Source organism: Drosophila mojavensis, unplaced genomic scaffold (genome assembly GCF_018153725.1).
Source record: "Drosophila mojavensis isolate 15081-1352.22 unplaced genomic scaffold, ASM1815372v1 contig_82, whole genome shotgun sequence".
NCBI lineage: Eukaryota > Metazoa > Arthropoda > Insecta > Diptera > Drosophilidae > Drosophila > Drosophila mojavensis.
This window is the reverse complement of record NW_025318908.1, coordinates 326,184-345,928: the sequence shown is the minus strand read 5'-3', so window position 1 is coordinate 345,928 and position 19,745 is coordinate 326,184. Positions and strand designations below refer to the sequence as shown.

General features: G+C 46.9%; 2 protein-coding genes across 2 annotated transcripts in view; one reads left to right on the top strand and one right to left on the bottom strand.

The window, feature by feature from the left end:
- The first annotated feature begins 103 nt into the window (after window positions 1–103).
- LOC6581111 (nuclear pore complex protein Nup214) lies at window positions 104–6,088 on the top strand. The gene is made up of 8 exons (XM_032730478.2): window positions 104–355; window positions 439–577; window positions 642–2,395; window positions 2,453–2,634; window positions 2,690–3,031; window positions 3,091–4,331; window positions 4,397–5,915; window positions 5,979–6,088. The coding sequence occupies exons 1-8, from the start codon at window positions 320–322 to the stop codon at window positions 6,001–6,003; spliced, it is 5,238 nt and encodes a 1,745-aa protein (XP_032586369.1). The 5' UTR covers window positions 104–319; the 3' UTR covers window positions 6,004–6,088.
- A 733-nt stretch (window positions 6,089–6,821) lies between these two features.
- The window catches only part of LOC6581109 (protein slit), a 61,739-nt gene continuing 48,815 nt past the window's right edge, over window positions 6,822–19,745 (bottom strand). Inside the window, 9 exon segments of the mRNA XM_032730477.2 lie at window positions 6,822–11,348; window positions 11,901–12,043; window positions 13,181–13,340; window positions 13,401–14,931; window positions 15,017–15,160; window positions 15,973–16,044; window positions 16,126–16,494; window positions 18,838–18,909; window positions 19,025–19,243. Of these exon segments, the coding sequence (XP_032586368.1) occupies window positions 9,045–11,348; window positions 11,901–12,043; window positions 13,181–13,340; window positions 13,401–14,931; window positions 15,017–15,160; window positions 15,973–16,044; window positions 16,126–16,494; window positions 18,838–18,909; window positions 19,025–19,243 (5,014 nt within the window). The 3' untranslated portion in view covers window positions 6,822–9,044.

Genomic DNA, 19,745 nt, shown 5'->3' with positions numbered 1-19,745 from the left:
ATATGCATTAAGCAACAGCTGTTGCACGGCACTGCCAACGGGCATCAATTCGCTGATTGGTAATTTTCTTTACCTATCGATATAGAAATAATTTTGTGCATTGTTATCGATAGTTGGATTCTTGCCGACATTAAGTAAAGTAACATAGGCAACACGTTGTTTGCAAAATTAATTGATTAGATTTTATTTGTTTTTTATATATACAATGTTATAATTATATTTATCGGTCAAGTGAATAAGAAACATTTAGTTTACTGGAAAATATTAGCAGCTTGTCTATTAAAGGACGTGTAAAGGCAGCCACACACCTCGCGTAAAAATGGCGCAAAATGCACCCAACTGTAAAGACACACAGGTATGCCAATAGCTTTTTAATAAATGGTTATGTATGTATATATAATTTCTTTTTATTTATTTTGCTCAATGTTCTATTTGCAGGAAATTCAATTCAAATTGCACGACAAGTTTTTGGCGTTTCGAAAATGTGGCGATCCGCGCAGCAACGTGAATCTATTAGCAGTCTCCAGCAGTCGAGGACTGCTCTTTGCCGGCAATCCCAATGCGCCGGAATTAAAAAGTATTTTCACTATTTCTTGTTAGTTTTTGAAACACACTAATTTAAAGTAATCTCTAATTGATAGTCATCATCGTTAAGGATATAGCTGCAGCCAAGACGAGCGGAAAGCAGCCTTTGGCGCGACTCGTCAATCTACCTAATAAGCCCAACATAATATCCTGCAGCGCCGATGGAAACCTGCTGGCCATTAACTATACGCAACCGAATGGCACCAGCATGCTGCCCATATATGCCGTGCAGTCCTTTATGAGCCCCGAGGTTCGAATCGTCTATAATATACGATTAGCTCCCGAGGATAATGTCCTCGGGTTGCAGCTGCTGTGGAATCCAGTGCTGCCTAACAGCTTGGCCGTGGTGCTGAGCAACGGAGGATTGGCAATGTATGCCCTAAAGGATGGCGGCAATTTCGAGGTGCATTCGCTGGACAAGAGTCAGCAGGTGAAGTGCGGCTGCTGGTCGCCCAAGGGCAAGCAGCTGGTGCTCGGCTTTCCCAGTGGTCGCCTGCAACAGTTCAAGCCGGATCTGACACCTGCCAAGACGCTGCCTTGCCCACCTAATGTGCACGATGGCCCCTTCGACACGATTGCCGTGCACTGGTTGTCCACGTTCCAGTTTGCTGTGATCTTCTTGCAGCAGGGCGAAGACTGTAACCCTGCCTTGTACATAGTTAATGCACCCAAGGCGGGCGTGCCCACCTATACGAACTACTACGACATTTGCTACAGTCTAAATGGACCACGCAGTCATCAGTTCCAATTCACGCATGTGCCCCAGTGGAATCTTCTCTTGGTTAGCTCTGCAAACGGCGTGGAAGTCGGAGTACTGGGCACCTCGGAGACGGGCGATACGCCCAGCTGGCAGCAGCTAACGTTGCTGGACGAGGCGCGCATTGAGATGCCGCTGAGCGAAGCTACACAGGAGGAGACATTCCCATTGGGCTTCGCCATGGACATCTCCAGCACACATCAGCTCAGCATCAACGACCAACAGCTGCCCACCATGCCTATGGTCCATGTTCTGGGCACCGATGGCACCTTGCTCACCTTTAACTTTCTCAATCTACAGCCGGGAGCCGTTTCCATTTGTTCTCCGCCGCCGCCCTTGGCGGACACTTCAGGAAAATTTGTTACACTGGATGCTCTATTGGGCGCCGAGCAGCAGCCACCAGCAGCTGCGTCAGCAGCAGTTGCACCTGCAGCGCCTGCAGCTTCAGTAGAGGCCAGTACGCCCGCCCCTCTTCAAGACATGTCCTTTGCCTTCACATCTAACATAGTCACTTCCACTCCGGCGCCCACGAAGGATAAGCCGTCGTCGATGTTTGCTGGCTTTGCTGCCAGCGAGGCCAACAAAATGCCGTCCACGTTTAGCAGTGGTTCCACTGTGCCTCTTAGCTTCGGCGCTGCTGCAGCCAATTCGATGCCTGCGCCCAGCTTTGGCGGCTTTGGAGCGGGCAAAGCTGCACCCACGGCATCGACATCTATGTTTAGCCTGCCAGTCGGGGGCAACAGTGCACCAAGCTTTGGCAACTTGAAGGCAGCTGCTCCTGCGCAGCAGCCACTCTCGACCATGCCATCGGCCGCGTCTGTTGCCAATAAGGGCACCAGCAGCAGCAAACCTCTTTATACAGTGCCCCCTATTTTCACGCCCGCTCCCGCTGCCACTGCTACCCCGAAGCAGCCGCCGGCGGCAAGCAAGAGCTCCGATTTCAGCGCTGGCGAAGTGGACGATGTGATCGTAGAGATCATGAACGTGCAGATCAGCGCGTTCACTGAGCAGATCGAGCAGCAAAAGCAGCAGACACGAGCCGTACTTGCTCAGGTAAGACTTATGCCGCTCTGTGTCATATGTAATACAAGAATGAAAACTCGTTCATAGATTGAGTCGCCATCCACGATCAAGTCCTATGCCAAGCGACTGGAGGATCTGCAAGAGCTAAACGATCAAGCGAACGATGTAGACTTCGAGCTGGATGTTCAGGGGTTGCGTCATGCTCTGAGCGAAGCCTATGTCATGACCGCCGACTGTCGCGCCAAGCTAGAGGTCTTCAAGAAGCCAGAGTAAGTGGGAGTGGTAACAGTGCTTGTCTACAATTCCATATAAAATTCTTTTCAGCATAACGCGCCTGATGACTTCCACAAACTTTGATGCAGCTGGACGTCGTATACTATCCCGACTGCAGAGCTACTTGGCTGCCAACCAGGCGCAGCTGCAGCAGGTTCAGCAGCAAATCGACGCTCAATGGGAGCAGTACCAGGACGTGCTGCGTCGCAATTCCAAGTCGAAAATGAATATGCCCTGTTTGGAAGGCATCTATCAGCGTTTGACGCGTCTGCAGAACTCGACCTCCGATCAGCGCATCCTGCTGAACAACATTAAATCGAAACTAAAGGAGCGCGGATTGCTGCAGTCCGCCATGTTAAACCAGGAGTCCAGTCGCAATCGTACTAACGAAGCGTGTGTATACAGTATATAGAATGTAAATATCTTTTATTACCCCATTGCTTTCGCGACAGCGTCGACACTTTGGCGGACTCCATACTCTCTATGAATTTGAGCCATGTGGTAGACACAAACCGCGCCAAGCTCTCACAGCAGAAGCTCAAGAGCATACGACAGCTGCTGCAGCAGCGCCCCGTGACCGTCATCCGTCCACAAAGGCCGGATCGTGTGGGTCTTAAGTCAGAAGTTATTTTGGAGACAAAGCTCAAAGCAGAGCTCAAGAAAAAGACAGAGACGCAAGCAGCCGCAGCCACCACTGCAGCTGCGCGCGCTAAGCCAGCTGTGGCTCACAAGGCAACTCAGGCAGCTGCTGCAGTGCCCACGCAGCTGGCCAAACCCACTGCCTCCAAACCTACCACCTCCAAGCCGGCAGGCACTGCTGCCGGGGAGAAGGCGCAGAGCGTGCCTGCTGTGGCACCTGCATTGGCGCCTACGCCTGCGCCGTCGTCGTTCAGCTTCAGCCAGAGCAGTCCGTTTGTGAAAACTACGGCGTCGACGGTGACCACGACTACGGTGAGCTCTGGCGAGGCTGCACAGCCCAAATCATCATTCTTTGGTGGCGCTGCGCCATTCAGCTTTGGTGGGGCGAAGCCCATGATGTCTTTTGGCGACCAAAGTGCGACGTCCACGTCGCAAAGTCCAGCTGCGGCTGCCTCCTCTCCCTTTGCGGGCTTTGGCAATCTCAGTGTCAGTGTAGAAGCAGCCAAGCCTAAGCCATCAGCTACACCCCCCAAGGAAGTGAGTGTGAAGCCTGCAGAGACTAAAAAGGATATGCCACCGCCTGTGGATCTGTCAGCCCCCGCGGCTGCTGTTACCGAGTCTGCGAAGACTCAGGCACCAAGCAGCGGCGCAGCAAAAGCTGAGCCAGCTGGTAAGCCATTCAGCTTCTCTGGCTTTGGCAGCAATGCGGGCAGCACTGTTGGCGGCGGAAGTTCGACCTTCAGCTTTGGTGGCTTTGGCGGCTCACTCTTTGCAGCTACTACTTCTGCGCCTGCAGCTGCTCCAGCGGTTGCTCCTCAAGCGGCAACCACGACAACCGCAAGCAGCAGCAAGCCGGCTACAACAGCAGCGCCCACTGTGACAGAAGCAGCTACAGTTGCTACTCCTGCTGCAGGCAGCGATGCAGCCAGTTCCAGCAGCGCTGGCAGCACCACTTCGTCTGCTGCATCCATTACCACCAGCAGTGCTCTGCCCATTGACAATTTATTTGGCTCTGTGAACATATGCAAACCGCAGAGTAAGGACAACGCAGCAGGTGAGTAACTCTAACTTGAACCTCCTTGCTGAAACCTTGTTAATCTTATGTTATTCCAATCACAGTCACTGCACCGGCCAACATCTTTAGTGGTTTCCGTCAAAGCGCCACTAGCAGCTTTCCAGCTGTTTCCGCCGCGGGCGATGCCAGCAAGAGTTTGTTTGGTGGCTCAGTCAGCACTGGTGTTGCAGTTAGCCAACCAGCAGCAACACTAGCAACAACGACAACAGCAGCGTCTACAGGGTCAACATTAGCATCAGCAGCACCAACAGCAGCTACAGCTACACCTACAGTTGCGTTGCCAACACCATCAGGAACACCAGTTGCAACTCCAAGTACATCTGCAGCGCCAACAGTTGCTGGTGCCACAACAGCACCCACTTCCACAGCTATGGGAGTCAGCAGCACGAATGCAGCTGCTGCACCAGGCAGCAGCTTCTCATTCGCGAATTCCTTCAGCAACCTGGGCACGACAAGCGGCGCATCTGGAGGCTCTACAGCAGCAACCAGCTCAGCCACATCCGTGACGAGCAGTACACCTGGCTCAGTTTTTGGTGGGTCGAACGCCTTTACTCCCGCCACAACGGTCAGCAGTCCGTTTGGAGTCACTGCTCCTACTGCAGCTAGTGCTTCGCAGCCGCCGTCGGGCAATATTTTTGGCAATGTGCCCAAGCCGGAGGCAAGCGTGTTTGCTACCAGCCCAGCTGCACCTCCCACTGGTCTTTTCGCGGCTGCAGCGACGAGCAACCCGTTGCCATTTGGCAGCTCACCTGCCGCACCGGCTGCCACTGGCGGCAGCATTTTTGGGCAAGCTACGGCTCTAAAGCCCTCCGGCTTTGGCACTGCTGCCAGTGGCGGCTCCATTTTTGGTGGTGGCAGCAGTGCTGGCAGTCCTTCGCTCTTTGGCGGCGGTGCTGTTGGCGGATCCTCCATTTTTGGTGGCGCTGGCAATAACACGCAAAGTCCTCCAGCCGCTGCGCCCTCTGGGCCCATCTTTGGGCAGAGTGTATTTGGTCAGTCGGCTGCCTCTGGTGGCGGAAATCTTTTTGGCAATGCCAGCTCTGCCCAAACTCAGCCATCGGCCTTTGGTGGAGGCGGCTCAATTTTCGGTGGCGCTGCCAGTACAACCTCGCCAATTTCCTCAGGAGGTTCCATCTTTGGGGGTGGCAGCAGCTCTGGTGGCTTTGGCAGCTTCAGCCAAACAACACCTACGCCTGGCGCTTTTGGCGGTGGCGGCGTCTTTGGCCAGAGCGGTGGCAACTCGGTAGCTCAATCCGGGTTTGGCTCGCCTCAGCAGCAAACTCAACCGCCCACTGTTGCCTTTGGCGCCAAGCCCGTGTTTGGCGGTAGTCCTGCCTTTGGCGCAAGCCCCACATTTGGTGGCGCGCCCACATTTGGTAGTCCCAAGGGCTTCGGCACATTTGGAACCAGCTCCGGCATCGTAGCTCCTCCAGCTTTTGGTGCTCCAGCCAAGCCGCCAGAGGGTAATATCTTTGAAACGCTCGGTGGCACCGACACAGGTCTCTCCTTTGGCAACTTGGCCCAAACAAGCAACCCGAACAACCAGAAGCCAAGCTATGGCGGGTAAGTGAACTCTCTATTTTCGAATTGGGTATCTGACTCATCATTTCTGATTTTATTCCACAGCTCCTCCTTCATGACCTATCGATGAATTGATTGTCTTTAAGCGATGATTTTGAATGTGAATTGAATTGAATAAACTTTGATCATATATGTATCTATAAGCATAAGCATAAGCGACTTTCCTTTTCATTTCCAATGGCGACAGTCCTCAGAGTTGACCAGATGATCAACGGAATTTGAATCGAACAGTTGGAAAACTCTTCTCGTGCATAATCTGCTAGACATGGAGAAAGTGTAACTTTTTGAGCTGGGAAGAGTCTAGCACATTTGGAGCAGTCCCGAAAACCAATTTAAGGCTTGAATGATAGTTTGATAATTTCGTAGACTAATATAGAAACAAATATTCCTTACGGTCACATTCAAACGTCACAGCGACAACAAATACGAAATATACCAACTTCTGGGGTCATCCGGAGACAAAACCTCCTGCTCCTGGTGATAAATGCTTTTGACTTTAACTAAATGTCGCCACAATACTGGACTGGCACCCAGAAGGAAATATCCACGACTTCGAAGAAAGGATTTGAGACTGGGAACTCATTACTGTAAACGCGGCTGTTGTTTGAATGGCTATTACAATTAAAAATATACATATGCATAAAACAAATCAGAAAAAAACTGCACGGTATTGTTGAACATATTTATCATTTTTATTATCAAATAAATATTACACACGGAAATCAAAGCATTCGATGTGCCTATAATGTTATGTCGAAAATGTTATTCTCTTTTTGAACTTTCTTTTGTAAGTTGGATTTAGCCATCGATTTCCTTTAGGGCTCAAGGCCAAGACAGAAAAACAATAATAATGATAATCATAGTTTATAGTAATGATAAAAACAGAACTGAAGTTAACGTTTAGCAACAGCTATTACACATTTAATTTTCGATTGGTTACACATATGCATATAATTAGTGCGCATAGTTATACATTAATAAAAATATATATGTAGTACATATTCATACATGGATATACGTATATATAGCATGTAAGGACAGAACTAAACAAAAACGTTGACGAAATAAAGGCGAACGCGAACGTTTACAAATAGTATATGTCGTATATAGCATATGTATAAATAGTGAAAAATAGACAAAAACATTTTACATACATAGAGTTATACATACATATAGCATACATATATAGATTAGTATAAATAATTATGTATATATATTTATATATAAAGGTTTAGGTTTAGATTTAGGTGTAGGTTCTTTAAATGCAATTCGTAATTTGTTTTCTTTTTTTTTATACTTTATAATATTTAATTAGGTCTAACTTAGGTTGGTAATTGTTAATTGTTAGAGATTTACATGCGACTACCCAGCTTAGATGTTTGTTATCCGATTTATGTTTAGGATTTTCTTTACTTTTTTAGTTTGTTTGCTTCTCATTTGTTAGTTACGTTTAGCACACATTTAGTTACAGTTAATATTATTATTATTATTACTTTTTATTATTATTATTCAATTTCTATTATTTTTTACACTACTGCTAGAAAAACACTTTGCAACAATTGTTGAAAATTCGTAAGCATTTTGTTCTTGGTTTTGTTTTCATTTCAATTGCTTGCTTATAGTTGTTGTTTTTGTTTTGTTTCCTTGTTTTTGTTGTTGAGCAACTTACTAACTTAAACAGAATTTCGTTAAGCATGCTTATCATTAGTATTACCGTTTTTACTCGTTTCTTTGAATTTACGGCGCGTTTAAAACGCCCGTTATATATTGTGGTGTGCAGCTGATTTTGAAGTTTTCGTATTATCGTTTCATTGTTTTTATCGGTTATCGTTATCGTTATCGTTTTAATTTTTTAAACAACTGTATTCTATCTACAAAAGGAAACTGTTGCTACAATTCGATTCTCTTTGACAGGACGCAGGCGAGGGAATGTTCTTATATATCATCTTTTTAAATATATATATATTTATTTTTTTTGGGCGGGGCATTTATTTGTGGGCGTGCGTTGGCGACGTGGGCGTGGCACATGCAATGACTTGCTTAAAGCTTGTACACTCGACCATGTGTGTGTGTGTGTGAATGTATTTGAAATTGATTAAACGGGAAAACAGGTTTGGAAATACGAAAACAAGTTGGGGAAAAAGAGAGGAAAGTTCAAATATCCTTAGATTTTTGGCAGGGGCTACAGTTGCGTTCATATACATATAGTCGTATAATTTTCAGTTAATGTGTGCTTTTATATGTACATCGCCTGGGTAGCTTGCTAGTAAGTATATAAATATTGTATATATGTATATATATTTTATATATAAAGAAGCGGAAGTATACTAGAAGTATGGGAAAATGCAAAAGCAGGGACGCTCCTAGGGGAAAAAAAATTTTGCATAATTGTTTGATTTGATATATGTATGTGTGTATATATAGAGAGCAGAAGTGGAAAACTTGAAGATAATACAATTTAAATAATGTTAACACAATTGTTAAATTATTAATGTGACAACGAGAGACTGTTTCAGACTTCAGTCTCAGCTGTTAATATATAGTTAACATGGTGGTATTAACAGTATCAGTCATTTAACTGTAAATGATGACGTTAACAGCCTTACGTAAAAGGGAAAGAATACTAGATGTTTTTGACACTCTAACCACTAACCAGAGAGCTCTCTGGTTAGTGTCTCTGGTTAGTGCTGTTAATGAGTTAACATTATCTTAACAGTTTGTCAACAATATTCAGAGTTAGTTTAAAGAAAGTTGGCGAATTTATATCTAAAACAGACGACAGTTTTCCAGATCTACCTAATAGAGAGTATATATGTGTATATATGAATATAAATATGGCATATGATATATGTATATATATATATATGTATGTTTGTGGAGGTCATATAGAGTGAGCGCAGTAGTAGTAGTATTAAGGGGTAAAAGTTGCGCCTCCTGTGCTAGTAGTCAGAGTGGGTTAGAGGAGTAGATCAGAACAACAAATGATGATAATAATGTCGATAATGATGATGACGATGATGATGAGCCTGATGAACCCTGTGCTTCTCGAGGATTTACGTTCGGTTTGGGTTCAGGAAGGTATTCGAAGCGGATCGAATACCCATTGTTGTACTACCAGTGCATCAGTCGCAGCTGATCGAGAATGCGCTGCTTAAAGAAGGTGCCCAGCATTCCAAAAACTGTGGATACGGCAGCAATGCCCATCATGACCTGCATGACGCAATGAATGCCAGACAGTTCCTCGTCCGTCTGCCGGTGGCGATGGCGCGTTCGATGGTGACGCCGGCTGCCCAGCCCGCTGCTCTCGTGCAAGCGCTGCAGACTCTCCATGTCCTCATCGAATTGCGGTATTATGGCCAAGTTGATGACCTCCGTTTTGGACAGCAACTGTTCGTTGGCAATTGTGTGAGCTTCGGTGGCGCCTTTGCTGGTGGCTTCATTGTGCTCTCGCTCCCGCTCCCGCTGCCGCTCCAGCTCACGCACGCGCGATCTCTCGTCCAGCATGGTATTATCCAGACTGAAGTCAAAGTCACGTCCTGTGGGCAGTTGGCCCAGCGAGTGCGGCAACTGCTGCTTGGATGTGGGGTATTCGGCCAGATTAACCTTGGTGAGGAAGTGCAGGCTGCTGCTCGGCTTGTGCTCGGCCTCTTGTGCGGGCTGAGCAAGTAGAGAGCGGGGCGTTGCCTCAGTGACGCCCAGCATGGGCAGGTGGTCACGCACACGCGTCTCTTGGAACTGATTTTTCTTGATGCCCAGCACCTCGGACAGGGGCCGATTGATCATGGGGAGCAGTGAATCAGAGGTGGGTCGTATTATGAAGCTGCCGCCGTTTGGAGCATGGGCCGGCGGTTCCAGTATCTCTGGCTGCATTGGCTTAGGAGTCACAGCTGAGCCCGGGGCTGGAACTGGTCTGTCTCCTGCGCTCTCGTCCTCGCTGTCCGTGTAGACCGAGTCGTCGGAGGAGTCGTCCGAGGAGTCGTCACTGTTCGCCTTGGCCTGCTCGGATGCTGACTTAGCAGAGCTGGAGCTGGTAAACTTATGCGTCAGGTTGCGTATGGGCTCGTACTTGGAGCTCTCCGAATCACCGCGATAAAGCAGCGCCACCTTGCCATCGGGTGTTAGTACGGGCGTTATTTTCGGATGTGGCGACGGAAAACGATGACTGCTCTCCGGATCCGGTGACAAGGCATCGAAGTCTGTGAACTGTGTCGCTGGCTTCTGCGGCGCCTGCTTGTCCAGCTGCTTGTTCGCATGCAGCTGATGCTGCTGCTGGTCCCCATCGGCATCGGTGGGCGTCTGCTGATAGACAATGCCCACCTTGCCCAGGGGCGTGGATATAATTTTGATCGCATCATTACTATTCTTGCGGAAATAATGATTCGAGCCGGAGTTGCTCTTCGAGCGTTGCGACCCAAAGAAGCCAGCGCTGTCGCCATTGTCAGGGTATTCATCATCGACACCGTCATCGTTATCCTCGCCATCCTCATCATCGTTAGCAAAATGGCCGCTGCTCTCGCGCAGATCAATCGCAGTGCTCGGCACGGCCACCGCCACAGCCGGCTCCTGCTGCTGACTCTCTGTGAGCAGCTTCTTCCGAATATTCTCCAGGTGCAGTTGCCTGTAGCTGTTGTTTGGCCTGAAGCGTGACTTGTAGCCTGCGCCGCCGCCGGCGCCGCTGCCCTCTTCATTTACGAAATGCTCCTCGTCGGCACGCGGGCGCGTTGTGCGGGGTCGCTCCAAGGCCAGACGCTCATCGTCCTCGTCATAGCCCATGTCTTCTTCTTCGTCACTCAGCTGCGGCTGCTGTTGGGCTGTTGCTGAGATAAGACTCTTGGGATCAGGCAACTGCTCCGGTTCCTCATCATCCTCATCATACTCATCATCTTTATCTTCATTATCATCATCCTCATCGTCATCGTCATCATCTGCAAATAAGCTCATCACCTCGTCATCATCATCATCGTCTACGTCCTCGCCATGGAGGTCCGCTTGCATGCGTTCTGTGTCCGCCTCAATGTCCTCCATGGCATAGTCATCCTCGCCATCCATCGCAGCCGAAGCCGCCTCCTGTCTCTCGTCAGCAGCAGCCACGCCCAGCTGCTGCTGCCCCGTGCCATTAAATCTACTGCTATGCGGCTTAAGACTAAGGTTAATACTACTTCTACTACTACTGCTACTGCTACTATTTCTACTACTATTATCATCATTATTATAGTTACTGTTATTATTGTTGTTACTCATATTATAAGTTAAGTTTAATTGTGTTCCTAAACTAACATCTAAGCTGCTATTGCTTCGTATAAGCAATGGGGTAGTCGCATCTTTCAGTCAGTAGCATTTCTTGGTGCACCCGCACTTGCGCACAATATCCAAGTTCTTGATATATTTGCGGTTGTTGCTGCATACCATGCGCACCTGTTGAAGAGAAAAGTTAATCAGGTGATTGCGTTATAATTAATTTGTTCTTATATAACACTGGATATGTACATAAATATTGTTTTATGAATTATTAAGTGAGGTCTTAAACTTTACTCTGATCTGATTTTCAAGCTCCTATTATAGTTTATGCCAATTACTTATGCTATATTAAAATAAAATAATAAATGGAATTTAATTAGAAATAAATATTCTTAATATTAAATTTCGCCTAGACCTCATCGTATTGGTTACTTTTTTTTTTTAGCAAATTTCATTTGGGAATTATGAACATTTGTAGAATAATGAACATTTTGAATAGGTAGGCCATAGGCAGATAGAACCAAATGGAAAATTGAGGCAAGCCTAGATTCTGGATGGAAAACATATCCTGCGGGTAAGGCTTTCAAGTATGCCCGAACTGGGTTTTTGGCCAACATAATAATAGCTATAATTGATATACAAAATCCTTTTCATATATGAATGTAGTTCTTTAATTGGTGGTATAGAATAAATAAATATATCTATAATGGAATAATTTTTTGCACTTACCTTGCGTCTTCGCACAATTTTGGCCGCGCAGCATTGATTGCCGCAACCGCCGACGCATTTGGCGTACTTCAGCGGCTGCCTGGAGCGGCAGTCGTTCTCCGTGTAGTACTCACGCACCTGCTCCTTGCGACACGTAGCGGCGGCTGCAGTGAAGAGTGGAACCGAACGGGAAAATGCAATTAGTGAACCACCTTTGACAAGAAGGCGGCGGCGTTAGACGGCTAATGAGATTACGCACACACACACCCACATCCACACACACACAGGCACAGACACAGACACGCCTGGAACACCTGTCCCTTTTTACTAGTCTAGATACATGAGAGATGAAATGGGCGTGTAATGTTTGATGTGTGTTTGATGTAGGCTTTGTATGTGAGTGTATGAGGGTGTGTGTGTGAGCAAGCAAATGAAGTTATGCAGCATAGCCTAGCGGATGCGTTGCGATTCGGGGCAGCTGGGTGAAAGGCTGTCTAAGTTGTCAGAAAGTTGGTCGGCTGGCATATTATACGGTTTCTTTGAAGGCGCAAGGCGTGGCATCAGTGTGAATGCCGGCTAGTAAATTATAACTGCCTCTAGCCCCCTCCCTCTCCCCCTCCCCTTACAGATGAGAACTGCCAACGAGCTGGTACAACTTTACGGAAACTTTATAATATACATATATTTACACTCAATTTGCTCGATGTAATGGAAGCTATAACCTATGCATATGACAAGTGGCGAGAGCTTTATTTAATTCCTAGACATTTAGAATCGGAGCAACTAGGATATTAATGGAGCCAATCTCCTAATTGCCAAAAGTTTGAAACAATCGGTGGGTGAAGTATGTATCTCTATTTGTTTCTCAAATATCTGTTATATTTCGATTAGTATTCAGCACTAATTTTGGCAATTCACGCTAAAAACACGAAATCTAACAGATATGTGATATATATTTTATGGGGGCTGCCACTTCTCCTCCTGCCTGTTATCCCACTCACATTCTCATTTAGATATCGACTACTCCTGTTTATCGATTATCAATGAATAGACTATGAGATCAGGCGATATATATGTGCATAATTGAAGGGGGATTTCTTAAGTAAAATAAAGCTAAACATTTCATTTGTAATGATAGACATGTTATAAATCTCCCAACGTTCAAGAATTGAGTAGTTCGCCTATCGAAATGGTAATCCCTAAACTCTAAACAGTTTCTATCCTATTGTTTCTTGAATCGTAGCACGCAAGCCGCTTGAGCTGATCGAATGTATGTTGGAATGAGAGATCGCAATATGTACCCGTGATTGTTGGGGGCTCTGTGATGCCCTCACCTTGATCGCAGTAGCGTCCGCGCTGGCCGTGCTTGCATTTGCACTGATAGCCATCCTTGGAATTGGCATTGGGCACACAGCGACTGCCGCGACGGCACTTGTGCTCCGAGCAGGGATCGACGGGCTCCTGCGTGGATTAGCAAGGTGATTAGCAAAGGTTTCATTGGTAGCTATCCCACAGACTTACCTCCTTAATGTGCGGAGTCTCGTCCATGAAGTCCTGCTCGTCGTCCTCCTCGCCCTCAGAGGGGTCACCCTCCAGCAGAGCACAGCCCGGCGTGATTTTCTGCTGCCGCTGCGCATTGCCAAAGTCCACGAGCTTGTGATTGATCCAGACCTCCTTCATGCAGCCCTTGAAGCTAGTCAAGTTGCGTATCTGCCAGTTTTTGTAAGCCTGCTGGGCGGGCTCCACCGGCAGACCGCCCAGGAACATAGGCGTGCTCAGTTTCAGATAATCATTGGCGCCCTCATTGATGATGGAACGGGCCAGGCCTCGATCCACGCGCAGCGTGAAGTTCTTTTTGATGGCCAGCAGCTCGACGGCATGGTATTTGCCATCGGCGACCATTTCGAAGCTGTACATTGTGGACACCGGATAGTTGCCGACATCATAGCTAACGCGTATGCGTCCATTGAACAGCTCCACGGCTAAGTGCGCATCCTGGCCGTCATACATGAGGATTCCGTTCTGCTCGGCGCTGCTAAAGACAATGGTGACATTCGCCTCGGGCCTGGTGCGCAGCGGCTCCAGCTCCACGAACGAATTGTTGTGAACGAAGCTGATGCTGGTCAAGTACTCGCACCACTTGCCCGTGTAGCCCGGATGGCACTTGCACAGGTAGTCCGAGCCGGCGGCATTCGGTTGGAAGCAAACGCCGTGCTTGCACTCGTGGTTCTGGCAGGGCGACGTCTGCGGATACATCATGGAGATCAGGTTGTGGCCCTCACAGTATTTGCCCGTGAAGTCATCCGGGCACTTGCAGACGTAATCGTTGATGCCGTCGATGCAGGTGCCGCCATTCTGGCACATGTGATTCTGGCAGTCATCGATGTTGTCCGTGCAGTTGATGCCATGGAAGCCGGCCATGCACTCGCAGCTGTAGTGGCTGAAGTGGTCCAAGCACTTGGCCCCGTTCGCGCAGGGATTGAACTCCTGGCTGCAGAACTGAATCTTCGTATCGCACCACTCGCCGCTGAAGCCGGGCTGGCACTCGCAGCGGTACGACTGCACGCCGTCGATGCAGGTGGCGTTGTTCTGGCAGCGTATGTCTTCGCCCAGGCAGTCGTCGATGTTCGTCTCGCAGCGGGCGCCTGTGTAACCCGGCGCGCACTGGCAACTGAAGCGTCCCTCCTCCAGCACCGTGCAGGTGGCATTGTTACGGCAGGGATTGCCGTAGCAGGCGTCGATCATGAACTCGCAGTGCCTGCCATGATAGCCCGGCTGGCAGAGGCACTGGTAGTCGCGCTGGGGCAGGGCCAAGCACTGGGCCTTGTTCTGGCAGGGCTGCTCGTAGCAGGCATTGCACTTGGCCAGGATCTCGTTGCGCACCTTCCCACGGCACACGAAGTTCGACGAGGGCGTGGACAGTATCAGCTTGTCCTTCATGTGCTCCGGCTCGGCGCAGCGTGCAATGCCCGGCTCCACATAGTCCAGCTTGATCCAGTCCGAGAACCACTTCAGCGAGCAGTCGCAGTACAGGGGATTGCTGCCCAAAGCACTGCAAGTGCCAGGTTAACAAAGGGTGAAGGGTCAACAGAGGTTAACAAAGTTAAGGAGAGCAGAAGAAAGAAACCGTTACTCACATGTGTGTCAACGACTTGAGATCCTCGAAGGAGCCCTCCGGTAGCATGGATATCCGATTGCCATGCAGCGAGAGCACGCGCAGATTATTTAGACCAGACAACGCATGACGTTGCAGGCATTGCAGCTTGTTGTACGAAATGATGCTGCAGCACACGGCAAAGAAGGAAAAGCAACATAATAAGTGAATGAAAAGCAGAAGATGTGGAAAATGAAGCGTTTACCAAATTGCGGACACATGCAGCACACACATCGATGATGAAGAAATGAAAGTAATTGCGAAACGTTTCAAGCCCGCCACACGAAATTGAAAAGAAATGCATTGAAGATGCGAGGGCTGCATTCGCCTGACTACGCGGATACCCTGTAGTTGCGCATCGACCTTACCCACCCAACGGTGGGTGAGATGACAGATCCGACAGTCACTTCGATAGCATATGCTGCTTTTATGCAGATTTTTTTCACTTTAGTCGTGTTTCTGACATTAGCCAACAGTGCAATAATATTATTATAGACCGCAGAGGTGATGCGTACAGGGTATGAAATACGCCACAGCTTTGATTGCAGACTGCGGCTTGTGCACACAAGCGGCACCAAGCGGCAGACGGCAGAAGCTCGACGGACTGGAACGGCAGGGGCAGGGTGGAGGACGAGGACAACTAATGCTTAAGCACGAGTCACGACTTAACGTCTCGAATGAATTTCGTGGCCGGTCGAGACGAGCCCAGGCCAAGGGTGGCGGACACAGCCACCGCGCCGCACCACCGAGCCACAGCCACTGCCACAGCTAAAGCAAACCGCAAAATGCAATTGCCGCAAAAAAGCAGAAAGCAAAGAAAAAATTGTGTCAAGCCCTCTTGACGCTGAAACGTTTCGATTCGATTCGTGTTGCCTTAATGCCTCGTACGAGCCGCATTGTGGCAATTAAAAAGTCATTAGAAATGGGCCCAGTACTTACAGCGTGGATAGTTTGGTTAGATTGGCGAAGGTGTAATTGGATAGTATGGTGATTTGATTGTTGCTGAGATCGCTGCAAATGAAGCAGAGAGAAACAATTTGTGTGCTTCGGTTAGTCCGGGCCTGCAGCAAGCTCTGGCAAGCTGTTACTTACAGTCGTGTGAGCGCACGCAAGTGCCTGATGCGCTCATAATGAATCTGCTCGATCTCATTGGACTCCAGGTACAGCTCGGACGTCTCGGGCGGTATGCCGCGCGGTATTTCCTTCAATTGATTGCGTGAGCAGCGCACCACAGTGCCGGTGCACGTGCAGGCCGGCGGACAATAGCCATCGCCGAGGCAGCCCTCGTTGTTGTCGCTGCTGCATTTGAATTCGTTGTGCGGCAGATCCTTGATTTGCACATCACGTACCTTCGCTGGGGCAGCGCAACGTGCCGCACCGCCGCTCAGCGATTTTTTACGCAACCACTCGGCGAACCAGGCCAAATGACAATTGCAATTGAATGGATTCGATGCTAGATTCCTACGAAATTGATGGGTAAATGCACAGGTTTTATTTCAATTAGTTACAAATACGTGTCTAAAGCTTAAACAGGGGAAACGAAAAGCAAACAGGCCGAATCTATATAGCTAGAGGTGCAAAGACACTTTCCCATCTCTGCAAAGACAAGTATACGAGAGGTTTACTATACGATTGTAATAATCTTCTGCACTTAGGCTACGCCTAGTTATTATTAAATAAATAAACACTTTTATGAACTGCTTTATGAGACACTAGTTATAAGGCACATTAAAGCTTCAAAGGGATTAGTTTTTGTGTATGTTATTTTATGTTATGTTAACGCTTAACATCTGTTACTTTGATGAGCTAAACTTAACATAAATTAAACTACTACACAAAATGCAATTCTACGATCCGGCGGGATGCATCTCTCGCATGATTTTGTTAAAGCTTTTCATTTGATTTGTGGCATGCTCTTCTGCATGGCTTAATTGCAAATCTGATTGACACTAGCCGTAATTGTATTATGAGTACAAAGATATTCAATATCAGCCTGGGCTGCGCACAGCTTTGAATGGCTGCATTAATTATTTTCAATTTTGCACTTTTAGCAGGCAAATTGTTTGCGGAGCATATGTTCCACTTGCTGCTCACTTGGATACGAGTGGGCCGCACATGGAGCAGCATAAGTGCCGTAAGTCCTTTAATTATGCGCTCGGCTGAAAGCAGGCGAAACAATGGCTCGCAAATTACATTGGCAATTCCAAACGTTACACCAAGTCCAGACTAATTTAATAAGCAATGCTGCTTTGTCATGCTATCAACATTGGCTAGCAGCTGGCTCTGCGTGTGGGTGTGTGTGTGTGTGTGTGTGTGTGGGAGTGGGAGTGGGAGTGTAGGGCGAGCAGCCGCAGGCAACCAACTAACACTTTCAGCTGGCACCTACAGGTCCTCCGCCCATCCACCTGAATGACGGAGCATGTGGATGTCGTGTGGTGCACAGCTCCAAATGACTTTCATTGATGCTATTTATTAGCTAGTTAAATGAATTTTACAATAATTTTAGATGTGGCCAAGAACCACAGCACCTCGCCCCCCAAGCACCACACACACATTAAGTACAGTGCGACCCAATGAAGTTGATCTTTAGTCGAGACCCACATATGCCAACGTTACCTTAACAGATGGCAAAACTTAAGAAAGTTTCTAAAATATCGGATTGCAATATTTTATGCTTCAAGTTATTATTAGGTTAGAAAAGCTGCATGCCAAGCACAAATTTTAATGGAATTAATTACAGATTTAAATATATAAATTATTGATGCTTTAGAAATTACACTAAAAATAATTGTCTTCGTAGTGCAGCTTAGGAAGAAATCAATATCAGTAATTTCAGACAAGCAAATATCTGGGCATCCAGCATGAATTGTGCAACTGTTTTATATATTTTTTATTTTTATTTTAATAAATGATGTAAATTTCTTTTCAATTAGCTGTCGATTTCTTGAACACATTCGCAATCTCAATTGATAAATTTAAATATGAAAGTGTTAAATAAGCAAGGGAATGATGATTTATTTTAAAGTTACTCTTTGTTCAACTTAGCGAGGTTGTACTGTATATTCTTTAGTGCTCTTTATTGAACTCAATTTTAATTAATTAAATCATCGAAGGCAGTGCACACCCGCAAATGTGTATGTGTGTGTGTGTGTGTGTGCACGTGTACGTGTACGTGTGTACAGTGAGGGTTGATTTACAGTAGACAGGCACAACAATGTGGAGCAACTCAGTCACACTGCAGTTGGGATACACGAAGACAGCGGGCGAGCCATGAGCCATATGAGCATGTGTGTGTGTCTGTGTGTGTGTAGTTGTTATCGTAGGCAGCACTGCTATAAATTGAAGTTCAATTGAATTATATACAATAGTTGTTGGCATGCTACGAAGAAAAACTGATTTGTTAAAGCGGCAGCAGCAGCAGCAGCAGCAGCAGCAGCAGCAGAAGCAATCGAGCAGAAGCAGCAGCAGCAGCAGCTTCTGTTTTGATGTGAAATGCTGGCAATCAGATGAAGTTCAACTGGGGAACAATCAAAACCATTAACCTCATTTTATGTGCCTGTGCCCTGTGCGCGTTGTGGTGGATGGGACGTGGGCGGGGTCATGTAAACTAAGAACGGGGCAATTAATGCCAAAGCTAAATCATTTATCTATTGAAGTGCATGCAGCGCACCGCTTGGCCACTTGGCACAGTTTTAATAGCTATGCATAGCCAGCAGACGCATCAAATGCCAGCAATTTCTGGCGGTTGCCTGTGCCAGGGGCGGGAGTAGGGGCGCAGGGGCGCAGGGGCGTGTTAGTACTTACAGAGACGTCAGCGAGTTGAGATGCTCGAATGAACCAGGCATGACGCATGAAATTTGATTGTCATAAAGATTGCTGCAATTGAAAAAAAGTAAAAATGCAGACGTTTATATTAAGTCACAAATTTGTAAGATGTATTCGTGTATAAATGAATATGTGTATATGTACATATGATGCCTTGTGGACTTACAGAGTTTTCAGCTGATGCAGTCCGAGGAACATTTTATTCGAAATTTCCTTTATCTTGTTCTCGCCCAACTGCAAATCCTGTATGCGCGATGCACCCTCAAAGGCGTTCGGCTCAATGCCAGTCAGCTGATTGCGCTTCAGCTCCAGTTTAACCAGATGCGGCAATCGTCCAAACAGGCCGTCCGAGTTAATGCGTCCCAATTCGTTGTCGTTGAGTAAACTATGAAAGCAAACACACACACACACAGACACACACATGGTCAGGTTTAAGTTGATGTTAAATGTAAGCTGCTTATTTACAGCAAACTACAAATTATTTGAACATAACAAATCCGAGGCGATCTGATATTTAATGAACGAATTCGATATGTTTGCATTCATCTTATTATTGAAAATAAGCTTCAAGGGCATTCTGGGATGCAGAAGAAACTAGATGAATATTGAAAACTATAGTTATACAAGTTTATGAAACTGTTTAGAAATAATAATGAATAATAATAGTAAGCAATCCATATTCAGGTCTTTCATTTGACAATCATTATATATCTCAGACCTAGATTCAATTATGAATTCGTAAATTTTGGCATTTGTATTGCTTAATTCCTTATCGGTCTACAAATGCGTATCTATCTATATATTCTATTAGATTCAACTAAACAATTCAGTTCATTAAGCCATCAGACATAACTTCGAGCAGAAGAGAAGAGGAGAAGGGGAATTTA